Source organism: Lepisosteus platostomus, chromosome 22 (genome assembly GCF_059453375.1).
Source record: "Lepisosteus platostomus isolate fLepPlt1 chromosome 22, fLepPlt1.hap1, whole genome shotgun sequence".
In the NCBI taxonomy this organism is placed as follows: Eukaryota; Metazoa; Chordata; class Actinopteri; order Semionotiformes; family Lepisosteidae; genus Lepisosteus; species Lepisosteus platostomus.
The window spans coordinates 16,942,984-16,955,987 of NC_142632.1; the positions used below are offsets into that span (position 1 = coordinate 16,942,984).

At 44.3% G+C, this 13,004-nt stretch overlaps 1 protein-coding gene across 3 annotated transcripts in view; it reads left to right on the plus strand.

Moving 5' to 3' along the window:
* The window catches only part of doc2b (double C2-like domains, beta), a 227,708-nt gene that overhangs the window by 209,460 nt on the left and 5,244 nt on the right, over window positions 1–13,004 (plus strand). For all 3 annotated transcript variants that reach the window (XM_088615766.1, XM_088615764.1, XM_088615765.1), the window contains 4 exons: window positions 893–1,019; window positions 5,431–5,588; window positions 10,507–10,588; window positions 12,141–12,237. In XM_088615766.1, the coding sequence (XP_088471892.1) occupies window positions 893–1,019; window positions 5,431–5,588; window positions 10,507–10,588; window positions 12,141–12,237 (464 nt within the window). The remainder of the gene's footprint in view (window positions 1–892; window positions 1,020–5,430; window positions 5,589–10,506; window positions 10,589–12,140; window positions 12,238–13,004) is intronic.

Genomic DNA, 13,004 nt, shown 5'->3' on the forward strand with positions numbered 1-13,004 from the left:
TGCAGAGGTGGGAAGCCTTAGGAAATTAGGAAACGACTTAAAGATTACAATGTGGAAGAGCTTTCAAACCTGAGAAGAGGAAAGTCTTCTTACGCAGAAGAGGGTAAATGAGAGTATGGAACAAGCTGCCCAGACTGTTTGCAATTTTTCTTATGTTCTTTATTTTGTATCACATGGCTTAAGTGTAAAAAATTTAAAGTAAATGTCTCTTCTAGCAAACTCCCTCTTGCTTTTGATGTCTTTCTTGATGTGTTTTGAATCATTCTCATCTTGTGACAAGATTTAATGGCTGTATTTTTCTCCCTCATGCATAAGTTCAATAACACAAACATCTCTGTGGCAGCAGGATCTCTAGTACAGTACGTTAGCAGCTGCAGTTTGGTTTCAACCTTGCAGGAAGCCAAATGCAGGCTACACTGTAGAACACAAACTGTTCACTACACAGAAAGGCTGTGAACAGTCCAAATCTGCCCTGTACATGGCTTAGTTCAGACTGGGGATATAAAACTATCAAACTCAACAGAGATCTGATAAAAAGAGATCATAGGATTACTGTCACAGTATTGCATCTGCTTCTAAAAACTCAACTGAATTCAATAGCACTGTAACACTGACCTTTTAGACACTAAAGAAGGCTTCAAATAATGGCTGAAGTGCACAGTGCCTTTCTGTTAGGTGAAATCTGTGTCTGAGCTACTTCATCTTTTCATCAGAACGCTATGAAAGATTTACAGTATGTCTGTCATCATCCAGAAATCACCACAATTGTGAAATGGGGAATGAAGAGATGCAAACCGTGGTGCAAAGAGTAAAGATTACACCTACAAAATCAGTTAAGAGCTCAGACTGCTTAATCTTCACTCCCCCTCCCTCTCCCTCCCTGTCTGTTCAGGATCTCAGTGTGCGATGAGGACAAGTTTCGGCACAATGAGTTCATCGGAGAGACCCGGATCCCCCTGAAGAAGCTAAAGCCCAACCAGACCAAGAACTTCAACATCTGTCTGGAGAAACAGCTGCCGGTGAGTAAGTTGGGAAGTTGACCTGGAGTTCCAGGAGGAAGTCTGAAGTTTGGAGCAGAACTTTAGGATAAGACAGGGCATCTCAGTGAACACATTCAAAGGTCAACATCGAAATCTGAAAGTTATTTCTAAAACTCACAGGCAGCCAGTGCAGAGATGCCAGAACAGGTGTAATATGTTTCTGCCTTTGCACCCTCAACAAAATGCAAGCAGCACACGTCTGAATGCACTGAAGGTTTTTAATGTACTTCGCTGGAACTCCTTGAAACAGTGCATTACAATTGTCCAGCCTCGAGGAATCAAAAGATGGACAAGTCTCTCTACAGTGGATTGAGAGAGAAGACTGGATCTTGGCAATATTTTGGAGGTGATAAAAATAATTTTTACAGATATAGTACTATCAACCATGAACTCCTGTTCATCTCCTGCCATGTCTTTGCTGAAGGGCTTTTTTAAGGAAGGTTTGGGAGGGATGGCAGGACTCATGTTCTGCTTCACCTCTGCTGCTCTGACCCATAATCCCTTTAAGTCTTCAGTACCATAGTAAGACCCTCTCTTCCTTGTACGTTTGTGCCTCCCTCCTCTGCATCTACCCTTTGGGTAACTCCTCACTCTGCATGGGGGTCCCAACTACTACATCGTGTGGCCAACCAGGTTATTAAGCAAAAGCTTCTCAATAAACATTCCTAAACTAATTTCCTTACTGGATGTTATTATTCCTCATGAATGACAAAATATCATACAGTCTGCATTTTTTTTAAATTAAACTCATCTTAATGAATTTCTCTGACATTGAAGAGACAGAGCAAGCAACCCTCTAGCAAATAATAGTAGGGCTCAGTTTCAAGGTTGTGTCCTGGTACTCAGTCATGAAATGACACAGCTCCCCGTCAGGCTGACATTGAATAAGCAGCTCTGTGTGAAAGCCACATGCTTCAGCAAGAGCAGACGAGACACAGAGTCCCTGCTGCTTAGGAAATACCTGGACTGGGAGGGGGCACAGGCAGGCTGGTGGTGTCTGTAAAGAGCTGAGCAGCAAGAAGACAGTGCGTGGGATACCTCTCCCAGCAGGCACTGGCCCACAGTGGGCAGCTGCTACAGACACAGGGCTTATGCTTTTAATGAAAGCAAGGAGGACGAGGCAGGCGCTGTCCACCCACGACCATTCCTCAGGTGGTTTTCTGTCCAGAAGCCAGTTCCACCACTGTGGTCCTTGTTCTCTCTTTGTGCTCGGCGCCTACAGTCCGGCTCAAAGTGTTTCAGCAGAGCACAAGGGGAAAAATAAATGCAATACATTCAAAGCAAAAAACATTGGCCAGCAGAAATAATTATATATATTTATAAAGACAAATAGAAAACCTGAAGATGTTTCTGAAAAGGTTTTTTTTTTTAAATGAAGATCTAAACAATTTCTGCATTCCTGTGTTTAGATAGCTTTTTCCGTCCCAAAGCATCAAACTAAAACCTCTGAGTGAATTAAGCTAACGTACCCAAAAAGGAAACCAGGGCTAAGGATCACTGAAACCCAGCTGAAATAGTTTCTGGGAGAGGCAGAAACAAGCAAGCGACTGGGAGATAGGGGAGGAAACTAGAAACTAGTATATCATTGAGAGACCAGCAACACAGCAACCCACTGTCATCAGCCCGACAGTGCTAAAAATACCAGCTCAGGCCCAGGATGAATCTGTGCCTTAACATGTCTTTAGAGGCTGTTGCAATAGAATTTCAGATTGATTGAAATTGGACTGAGCAACACCAGCATTTAAAGTTTACAGTTTTAATACAAATTCTGTTAGATGATAAAACGTACCTGCGAATAAGGCTGTTAGATCCACTCTGATCCTGTAATACCAGGCGGAAAGAACACCAGCCTGGACTTGCTTCTGAGCCTGAGAGGATGAGAGATATACACAGATATTCTAGGATACATGGATAAAAAATGTTGTATTTACCATCATAAAATTAAATTATTTAATTTCTATTAGATAAAAATAATAGTTAAAGATAAAATACACTAAGTGCCATCAGTTTTTTCAACCACCAGGGGGTTCAGTTCCTGGGGTGCTATCTGCATGGAGTTTGTATGTTCATGTGGGTTTCCTCCCACAGTCCAAAGACCTGCTGGCAGGTTAACTGGCTTCTGGGAAAAATGGCCCTGGTGTGAGTATGTCTGTGTCTGTCTGCCCTGTGATGGACCAGCGTCCCATCCAGGGTGTATCCTGCCTTGAGCCCATTGCTTTCTGGGATTGTCTCCAGCTCCTCTACAACTCTGAACTGGATAAAGGGGTCAGATATGGATGGATGGACTTCCATCATGTGATCATGATTCATGGATTCACTGTTGCCAATATTAAAATATTGTTTTCGTATTTCCACATGTTAAATATTTTAAATGGAGCTGTTCATATCATGGGGGGAATAGCCAATTTAAGTATGAGCTTTGACTGCACCCATGTTTAATAACTCACCTCACTTTCAGGAGCCAGTACCTGTTTCCCAGCAAACAGCAAACAGCATCCTTGCAGGCTCCTACACAGCCACTCCATTGTGTCTCTGTCTCATCAAAATGTGACCCAAAAGTATCTGATATTCTGCTCATACTTGAAAATAATGAGAGCGGCAGGAGTGAGCTGGTCTTGAGGAAGGACTGTTGTGCGAGCCGTGAAACTAGAAAAAGTAATTGAATTCAGAATTCGCTCAGCTGCCTCTGGGCTCCCTTCACTCATCCAGGGGAAAGTGGGTGCGCAGTAACATTCTGATACAGTTTATATCACATTTTGCTTCCTTTTAATATTATACCCTAACTGAGTGTTTGAAGTAATGGATACATGTGTAATGAACCAAACAATCTTCATTTCTAACCTGTTTCAAATCTTGCATAACCCACATATTTTTCCAGCACTTGTTAACAAATACAACGACCAAATTCCCTTTAACAAAAAAAAACAATATTCATCCTCAGAGCCCCAATCTGTAGGTCAGAGGGTGGTTGTCAAGTTAGGGGCTGGAAGACATTTAAATCCTACAAATCCGTCTTTGATGTACAAGTGAAATAAGGATAGACACTAAGAATCAATTCGGCTGCACTTGAAAAGCAAAAAAAGGATATTTTTTTACTTTCTTTTTCTCCTTTCCCCTCATCGAGCAGTGCTCTTTGTGCAGGTACAAAGTCAGCACTTTCCTGTAGCAGGCTGTGCCTGGCTGTGTGCCTCAGACGTGGTGTGAGGAGCCCGTCTGTAGGGGACAGTCAGAGCGTCCCTCTCCTTCACCCTGGCTCTTGCACTATGCTTCCACTCCAATCAAAGCCCCTTGGCTACACACAGCTACTTAAAAACAAGCTAATTGAGTTTGTTCAGAGTCTGCGACCTGATGTTCCGTAATGCTGTGCCGTTGCAGGTAATTGCATGCTGCACTGATCTTCCTGGGTCTGAACTGCCACCCCAAACTAACGTCATGCTGTCAGTGGGAGTGTGAGCTGGGGGTGGGCGCCCTTCAGATTGAGGACTTTGGTGTCCTCCATTAAGGAGCTTGAAAATTATTTTCCTTCCGAGGAGCTCTGTAGTGTCACCTCAATGTTCCTGCTGTCTGATTTCTCCTTGTGCGCCTCTCTCGGTGTTGTGTTTGTTTTGGTGATACACAAGCTGTTTGGGGCATAAAAGTGTCTTTGAAAGCCTTTGAAAGAAGTCGCCTGCAAGGAAGTTTAAAGGGAAGATTAATTATCATTGCACAGTCCTCTGAAACCCATCAGTTCAGGATTGTATAATGAAGTTTGTGCAGCATTGATTTAAATCCTCACCTGTTTGATTCACTTTAAAACTGCACTTTGAAGAAATGGAAAGTAATATAAGCAGTGACAGCCAGAGAAGGAAAAAACAGTCTCAAATGATTTTTGTCCGAAATACACTAATTTATCCAGTACAAGGTAGCAGTGGAGCAGGTGCCTATCCCAGCAAGCAATGGGCACAAGACAAGAAACATCCTGGACATGACACTAGTCCATCACAGGGCACAGACAGTCACACACACACACCAGTTGTTACAAAAGCCAGTAACCTACCAGTATGTCTTTGGACTGTGGGAGGAAACTGGAGCACCCAGAGGAAACTCATCAGAACACAGCGAGAACATACAGACTCCACACAGGCAGCACCACAGGTCCAGAACCGAGCCCAGCCCCATTGCTGTGAGACAGCAATGTTAACCATTGTGCCACCGTTCCTCCCTGCGACATTGAATTGAATAATGTAATTTTATAGTTTTATTCAATCAGAGTCAGCTCGGTCAGGTTCTGGACACTGCTATGACATGTTCGCCTGTACAGTGCCCTCAAAGATAAAAAAAAAAACAAGTGGCCGTGCTGTGTCTCGGGAGAACTGCCTGGTGCTGAGCGCCGGCCGTCTTGTTCCGACAGATCGACAAGACGGACGACAAGTCCCTGGAGGAGCGAGGGAGGATCATGATCTCGCTCAAGTACAGCTCCCAGAAGAGCGGCCTGGTGGTGGGCATCATCCGCTGCGCCCACCTGGCTGCCATGGACGCCAATGGCTTCTCAGATCCCTACGTCAAGACGTGAGTCCGCCTGCCCAGCCGCGTCCGCGCCCCGCGGGTGCCACACTCATTAATACAGCGGGCTGTGGGCTCTGCCGTGTAAGGACACAGTCACCCTGCACTGCTCTGGGGCTCGTCTGCCGTGTTTTCAGTGTTACCCTTCTCTGAAATGTGCGAATGCGACTAGTAACAGCCCACTGTGTCATGTTCTAATGCAGGTGGACTGTGTGACACATGCTTGCGTCTTGTGTAAAGCTGGGTAGCTTCTCCTCCGCGCTTGTTGTAAGACGTCATCCTTTCCGGGTTCTGTCTTTGCTGCAGCTAACGTCTTAGGAATTGTTATTTGCAATGAGAAAACTAAGGATCTGAACTTGTACTTGGTGTTGGCAAGAGAAGAATGACTCGTTAGATCCATTTGGAAAACAGATCTCCTTCTGTACAGTGATCCAGCTGCTTAAACTGTGGCCTGGGTCCTGTTGAGAACAGCTGTTTTACAGCTCTGAAATTGATTTTCCTAATGGATTGTCGGAGTAACCAGGAGACGAAATAATGCATTTTCAGTTGATTCAAATTTGTACTAAATACATTTTGCCTGGACCTGAGATCTCTGAGCGTTTTTCAGATTGTTCTCTATTTATTGCCTCACCTTTAAGAAGACTCTGACAAGCATTCTTTTGTTAGGCAGCAGAGACAGTATCACAACAAGGAATAATTCCTTTGCTGTGGAGTGTCTCTGCACTTGTCTCCATTTTGCGAATTTTACGTGCACGCAGCTCTACAAAGCAGCCTGGGGTGCCTGTTCCAGTTAATGTGTCTCTGCAGTACGAGCTCCAGTGATTACAGCTGACAGGGGTATAAGATTTAGTCCACCCTTGGGTTGCAATTAGCTTCTCTGTGCTGTTAATCCTTGTCTGATTATGAGTGGTGGTGTTCCCTGTCTCCCTGTTCATCTCAGGGTAGATAAAAACCACAGCACAGTGGCCCCAGAGAAGCAACAACTGTTTCCATTAAGAAAGAAGAATATTATTTCAGACAAGGGTGAACAACTACTGAGAAACCAGTACCCAAACATCAGTTAGAGGGTTTCTCCTACTACCTTGTTAACTGCATCCGCTATCTGCTGTATCCTTATTGAATCCTCAAGCTAAGAGTTCTTTGGGCTGCTTGTCCTATTTCTGGGAATCTCAGTGTAACCGTGTAATAGTGTGAGGGCTGCACACCAGACTGATCACAGGTTTACAGCTGGTTAACTCCTCCAGCAGGCCCCCAATTGTACAGCTGGGCTGACAGGACCAATCTCACTCAAGAATAGAATAGTGAAGATGCTTCTCCTCTGCTCGTGTCATTGCCTTCTTATTAAGCCCAGCTGTGTTATTGATGTACAGCTGCCTTCTCCAACATAAAAGCCAGGTGTTTATGCTAGAAAAACTGGGGTTGAGTGTTCGTTAGGCGTGGATTTCCATAGAGAGACCACTTACTCCATTTACATAAAACACTGACTTGATGCGTCACTTGTGTGCAGACCTGATGAGAGACTTTATCTCTCTTAAGACTGCAACAAAGTTTTAATGATGTAGTCTGCTTAAACCCTTATATTTATGTCAACTGAATCTTTCCTCAGTCCTTTTTTTTTACTAAATATTTATCTCTTACGCTTAAATCCTTAATTGGAGTAATATTGAATCTGCTTTAACATTCGCTGTAGTAGGTTTGGTGGTAGCTTGTCTGAATACATGCAAGAAAAACACACTGAGCAGGACAGTTAAGGCAGCCAGCGAAGTTATCAGTGCACAACAGCTACAGCTGGCAGACATCTACATATACAAGTAGTGCAGAAGGCCAATATAATCACTGACTGTCATGACCACCCCTTGCTCAGTGAATCTGAGCTCCTTCCATCTGGGTGTCGATTCAGACTGCCTAGATTCAAGAGCAATAGAACTAAGTCATCTTTTGCTCCTACAGCTATCAACCTGCTCAATTTGTGATTGAGCTGATTGTATATTTTACTTCCTCAATCGTGTATCTTATGTATCAAACTTACACACTGATGACCCAATTTCTTTTTTTTCTAATTGTGAAGACTATGTAAGCTGCTCTTATGCATGTATGTTTCTCATGTGTTAATGGGTTCATGTTGTGTTAAATGTTTTTTGTATTATGTTGTGTCTTTTACCTGCCTGCAAAGCAAATTGCCCATCTGGGACAATAAAGGAAGCAATTCATTGGGTGTGAGTTGAGCTCTGAAAATTTAGTATTTGCTGAAAGTTTTTAAAAGTCAAAAGTCTGAAGTGTTTGGCTGATCTGGATCTGTCTGATTTCAACAGAGCAAAAACACGGCAAAAAATTTGAAGGGAGAACTTTAAAATTAGGAAACAAAAATAATAATTTTGTGAGGTTTAAGAAATGTGTGGTTATCCTTTTGTCTGCAATGGATTCACAGCCCAAATCAAAACCTGACTGCCTCTATCTACTAGTGAGGTAAGAACTGCCCAGAGAAAATGTTTGCTGATGTGATATTCGCAGCTAGCTGTGTGTACACACGTATGCACGAGCTGCGTTTGAACCTGACCGCTTGTCAGAGCGGGCTAGAGACACTCCAGCAGACAGAGGGGCTGACTGGACTGATAAACAGGCCTGTTTCGTGTGATGCTGCTGAGGGGGAGTGGGCTTCTGGAGATCAGGCTTGTATTAGGAAGCCAGTCAGACAGCTGCTCAGTGCCCATCCCTCCCTGCATCTCCGCAGCCTGGAGGCCTGGGGGACCCGTCCTCTAATTGCAGCCTTATCCTCAGACCAAGTGCTGCTAGCATGCACTAAATGATTAATTACGCACAAGAGTCATTAGCTACGTGCAGATGCCTTTCTCCTGTTTCAGCCCAGTAAGTGCAATGGGTATTAGGAGCGTGCAATCCTGTCGCTGTGTTACACTTCATGTTCTGTCGGATTTACTGCTACTGTGTGCTCAGCGACACCAGGACTTTTATTTCACTGGTATTTGTTTTTTGCTTGTCAGTCTAGAAACACCGAAAAGGCATGATGATGAAAGAATTTGTAAGAAATTGTTGTCAGGAGCAGATGGTGAAGATGGTGGCATGAAAGCTCGTGTGTTGTTGTGGGCATTAGGGTGCCTTGTCTGAGTCAAGAGGGTAAAGGACACACCCCAGTGCTCTGATGAACCCCTAAACATCGGCAGTCACTAGAGACACAAGCCACACGTGACCCTGGACATTCACTCTTTGGCATCACCACATCTATTCTTTTTCTTCTTTCTGCCACTTCCTCTGTCCTCTGCTTAAATACCAAACTGTACAACGCCATATCAGTGCACAAGCACCGCACTAGGACGTAGCTAGGAAGCACACAAACAACACATTGTCTAAAGACTATCTGCAGTTAGTGCTCATTAATGGGTTCGCCTTGATGGTGCAATGCTTGTGACCCCTCCGGTGCTGGTCAGGAGAACGATACTCCCCAACCCATTTTAGAAGGAAGTTATGATGAACTTGCAAGATGCAAGATGAACAAGAGGAGTCTAGATTTCGTAAACCTGTTTTCTAAACGGGCAAGTGCAGTGCAAAACGATGCTGACAGAAATGCTTGTCGTGCATGCCATGTGTGTCGTTTTACAAATGCACATTGGGCCTGGGGTTGATTTTTCTCGAGCAAAGAGGCCCGCTCATACCTAGAAAGGCTGGAATTTCCTATGGGATTCCTCCAGGTGCTCCAGTTTCCCCCCACAGTTCAGACACACTGGCAGGTTGATTGGCTCCTGGTGTGAGTGTGTGTGAGCCCTGGAATGGCAGGGCAGCCCGTCCAGGGCGTTCTCTGCCTTGTGCCCATTGCTTGCCAGGATACGCTCCAGCTCCCCCACGACCCTGAATTGGAAGAAGAGGTTCATCAAACAAAACTAAAAATAAAGCAATAAAGAAGAAAGTGAAAAGTTAAAAGCGCTACGATACAGACATCAGATATATGACCTTGGGTGATGTCACCAGCTGACTGGGACTGGGACTGTGGGGACTCTCTTGGCTCTCTGCAAATACAGTGCCTCCTGTGGGCACCCTGCAGTATTGACAAGCATCTCCTCCAGTCAGTGCTGCCCCTCCTGCACAGCGCTGTGGTACAGGTGACATGGTCAAGAGAGGCTCGAAGGTGAGCTCAGTTTCACCTCCTTATTCCCCTCTGTTGTGGCTCTCTGCTCGTAGCCTTGAGCTGTGAAAAACACACAAGTGGTTGTACAGCTTTTAAAAAGGAAGAAGCTAATGTAGAAATATAGGTTTTCACAGAAAACAAAGAGATGCTATAGGCTGCTGACTCTGTCTTTAGTAACCATGATCCTTCCTGGTTCATTTAGACAATGGGATGCAACCACACACACCAGCACTTACAGACTTATTAAAAAGATTAATATATTACCTTCATTTTATTCATCTCTGACTCCTGCCTTTTCTTTGTCACCCTTTCTGTTAAAACTGAAAACCTCCTGATCTCTGGAATCACATCTCAGAAACATGACTGCCCCCCCCCTCCAAAACAATACAAGGATTCAGCCCATTAAAACTATCTCGCTGATTGTTGGTTTTAATGAGCTAATTATGAACCAACCCAGACTGCCAGCACAATCCTCTGTAGTCTTACAGTGCCCCCTGCTGGATGGATGTGATGCACATCTGTTCCGGTGAATCAGCGCATCTTTAGGTTTTTAACCCAGCTCAGCTCCCTAAACTAAATTGGCTAAAACACTAAACTGGCTAGTTACTCTTTGCTCATAACAAATTAATGACTTATTAATTGGCCTCACTAGCCCCAGTTTCCCAAATTTTACTACTCTTCAGGTGCTGCTGCTTTCACTAGACCTAGAAAACTTGCAGACACACCAGACCTCCAGCAAACGTACAGCATGCCTTGCCCTAACCTGCTCTCTGCTGTCCTTCACAGGTACCTGAAGCCTGACGAGAACAAGAAATCAAAGCACAAGACTGCGGTCAAGAAGAAGACTCTCAACCCAGAGTTTAACGAGGTACCACCTTTCTCTGCCATCCTTTTTGTCTGTTTCCCTCTCTCTTACTCTCTTACTTTGTGGCTTAATAGGTTTCAATACACTCATTAATTGGGAGAGACAGATACAGATGAGTGGGGCTGTGCAGGAAACCCAGCTGTCCACAGTCTAAAGACAAAGTGTGTTTGTTGACAGAATCGAAATCCAAGAATAATCTATTAGCCCAGTTTCGTCCCTGTGTGGCCCGGCGGAGCTCTGAACTAGACAGGGCTCTCCAGTAGCCCAGTTCGGTCCCTGTGTGGCCCAGCGGTGCTCTGAACTAGACAGGGCTCTCCTGTGGCCCAGTTCGGTCCCTGTGTAGCCCAGCGGTGCTCTGAACTGGACAGGGCTCTCCAGTAGCCCAGTTCGGTCCCTGTGTGGCCTGGCGGAGCTCTATGATTGAGAGAGATTTGAGTTGCACTTATTACCTGTTTTCGGAGATGTTCCCTGATGTGGTGGCAGGCATTATCTTTGTAACTCACTTTTCTCGAAAATATAAATAACGTGCACATGCTAAAAGCTTATTTTTCTCCCCTTTTAAAACTCAATTTTCTTATTTAGAAAGAGGTTAAAAGGTTTCTGCAGCTGTCTCTCCAACATTTCATTTCTCCTCCAGCCCTGTGCCGCTCCCTGCATGAGGGAACTGTAGAAGTGTGACTAATGAAGTAGCAAACGACTTTTCAGCAGCCAGCGGTAGACATTATTATCGGCGAGACTGGACCTTAACAAAATCTCTCCTCCTGTGTTTTATCTATTCTTCTCTAAAGCCTTAAGTGAGACAAGGCAAAGTGTTTAGAGCTTTTATGCCACACTAGAAATACAGAATCCCTGGGGATCCCTATGGGTAGTGCTGGGAGCTGTTAGATATGTTTAAGACTAAAATAAAAATCATGTTAATAAAATATATATGAAGACACTGCAGCTTTAGTTAAAGTGAGAAGGAATACCATTTGTAAGGCAAGAGAGATAGACCATATCAGAATTACCCAGGATGCACGATTGAGATCCGGATCTGGATTCATGTCATTTATTATCATTATCTAACAGAGGGTTGATCTTGACTGACTAAACTAAATGATGCAAGTAGAGGACAGGTCAAGCCCTGTATACCAGACATCACTGGTTCAAATAAGACCAGAAGAAAAGCTTCTTAACAAGAGAAGCCCATCTTGTTCATTCCCTTGGAAATAGCTTGTTCCTCTAAGAATGTGTAAGGGTGGTGGGAGTGTAGGACAAGCTCCCCAGCTATGTTATTGAAGCCAATACTCTGATTCCTTCATGCAAAGGCTGGATGAGATTCTGGGATCGATCACCTACTCACTAGCATATAGTCTGAATGGGCCGAATGACCTCCTCTCAGTTGTAACCTTTCAAATGTTCTTATATTTATATATTTATATATCTCCATCATTGATTTATGTTTCCTTAGACTGTGGAAATCACAGAAAATGAAGGAAAAATAAATTCTCAGAAGCCTACAGGTTCTGTAAGGGAGTGTCTTAAATAGCTCATAGCTGTTCATTTTATGTTGAAGGAATTCTTCTATGATATCAAGCATGCTGACCTCACCAAGAAGACACTGGAGGTGACTGTATGGGATTATGACATTGGAAAGTCCAATGACTTCATAGGTGAGTCCTCCTGTCTTGTTAAACACCACACTGTGAAGTGACAGAACCTGTCTCTCCAAACCCCTGACTGACTGACTGATCTTTCATTTGGATGTCAAAGGTTTATGTCATCTGCAGTGCTGCTCATTCTGTTATTTCTACTAAGTATAACTCTTTATTGCAGTCTCTGATTTTACTGTAAAAAAATAGTCAGGACCGGTGGATGTTCCATTACTTTAGGCCATAAGATTCTTTTTGAAGTTATCATTGGTCTGCTCACCCAGGTTGGCATAGCCAGTTGTATGTTTTTTCTTGTCTTGGCTCGGAGCCACGAACCACATGACCACAGACAGGGGAGGATGAAGCTGTGCGAACAGACTCCTCAGACCCGCCCACCTCTTAGTCAGAGGCAGCCCGCCCCGTGCAGCAGGGTCAGTGCTGATTGGACGAGAGGCGTGTCTGTCACTTACAGCACCACATGTCCGCAAGCCCACAACAGGGACAACTGGGCTCCATCACTTGAGGAATCATAGTCACAGGCGGCTCTTGACATGGTCCATGCTCAAACCCCAAGCCATATACTTGAATATGAGTGACGAGATGTACCCTGTCTAATACTGAGATTAGGCCTTACAGTAGATTTAATACCTCATTCAGCTCTAGTGGTTTCCTTTCTATACAGTGTCTGTCTGATTCCATAGACACCAGGTCTTTGATATGGTTTCTGTATACAACACCCTGCGATCTCTCTGGGAATCCTTAGGGAGCACTTTCAGATGTCAGGACTC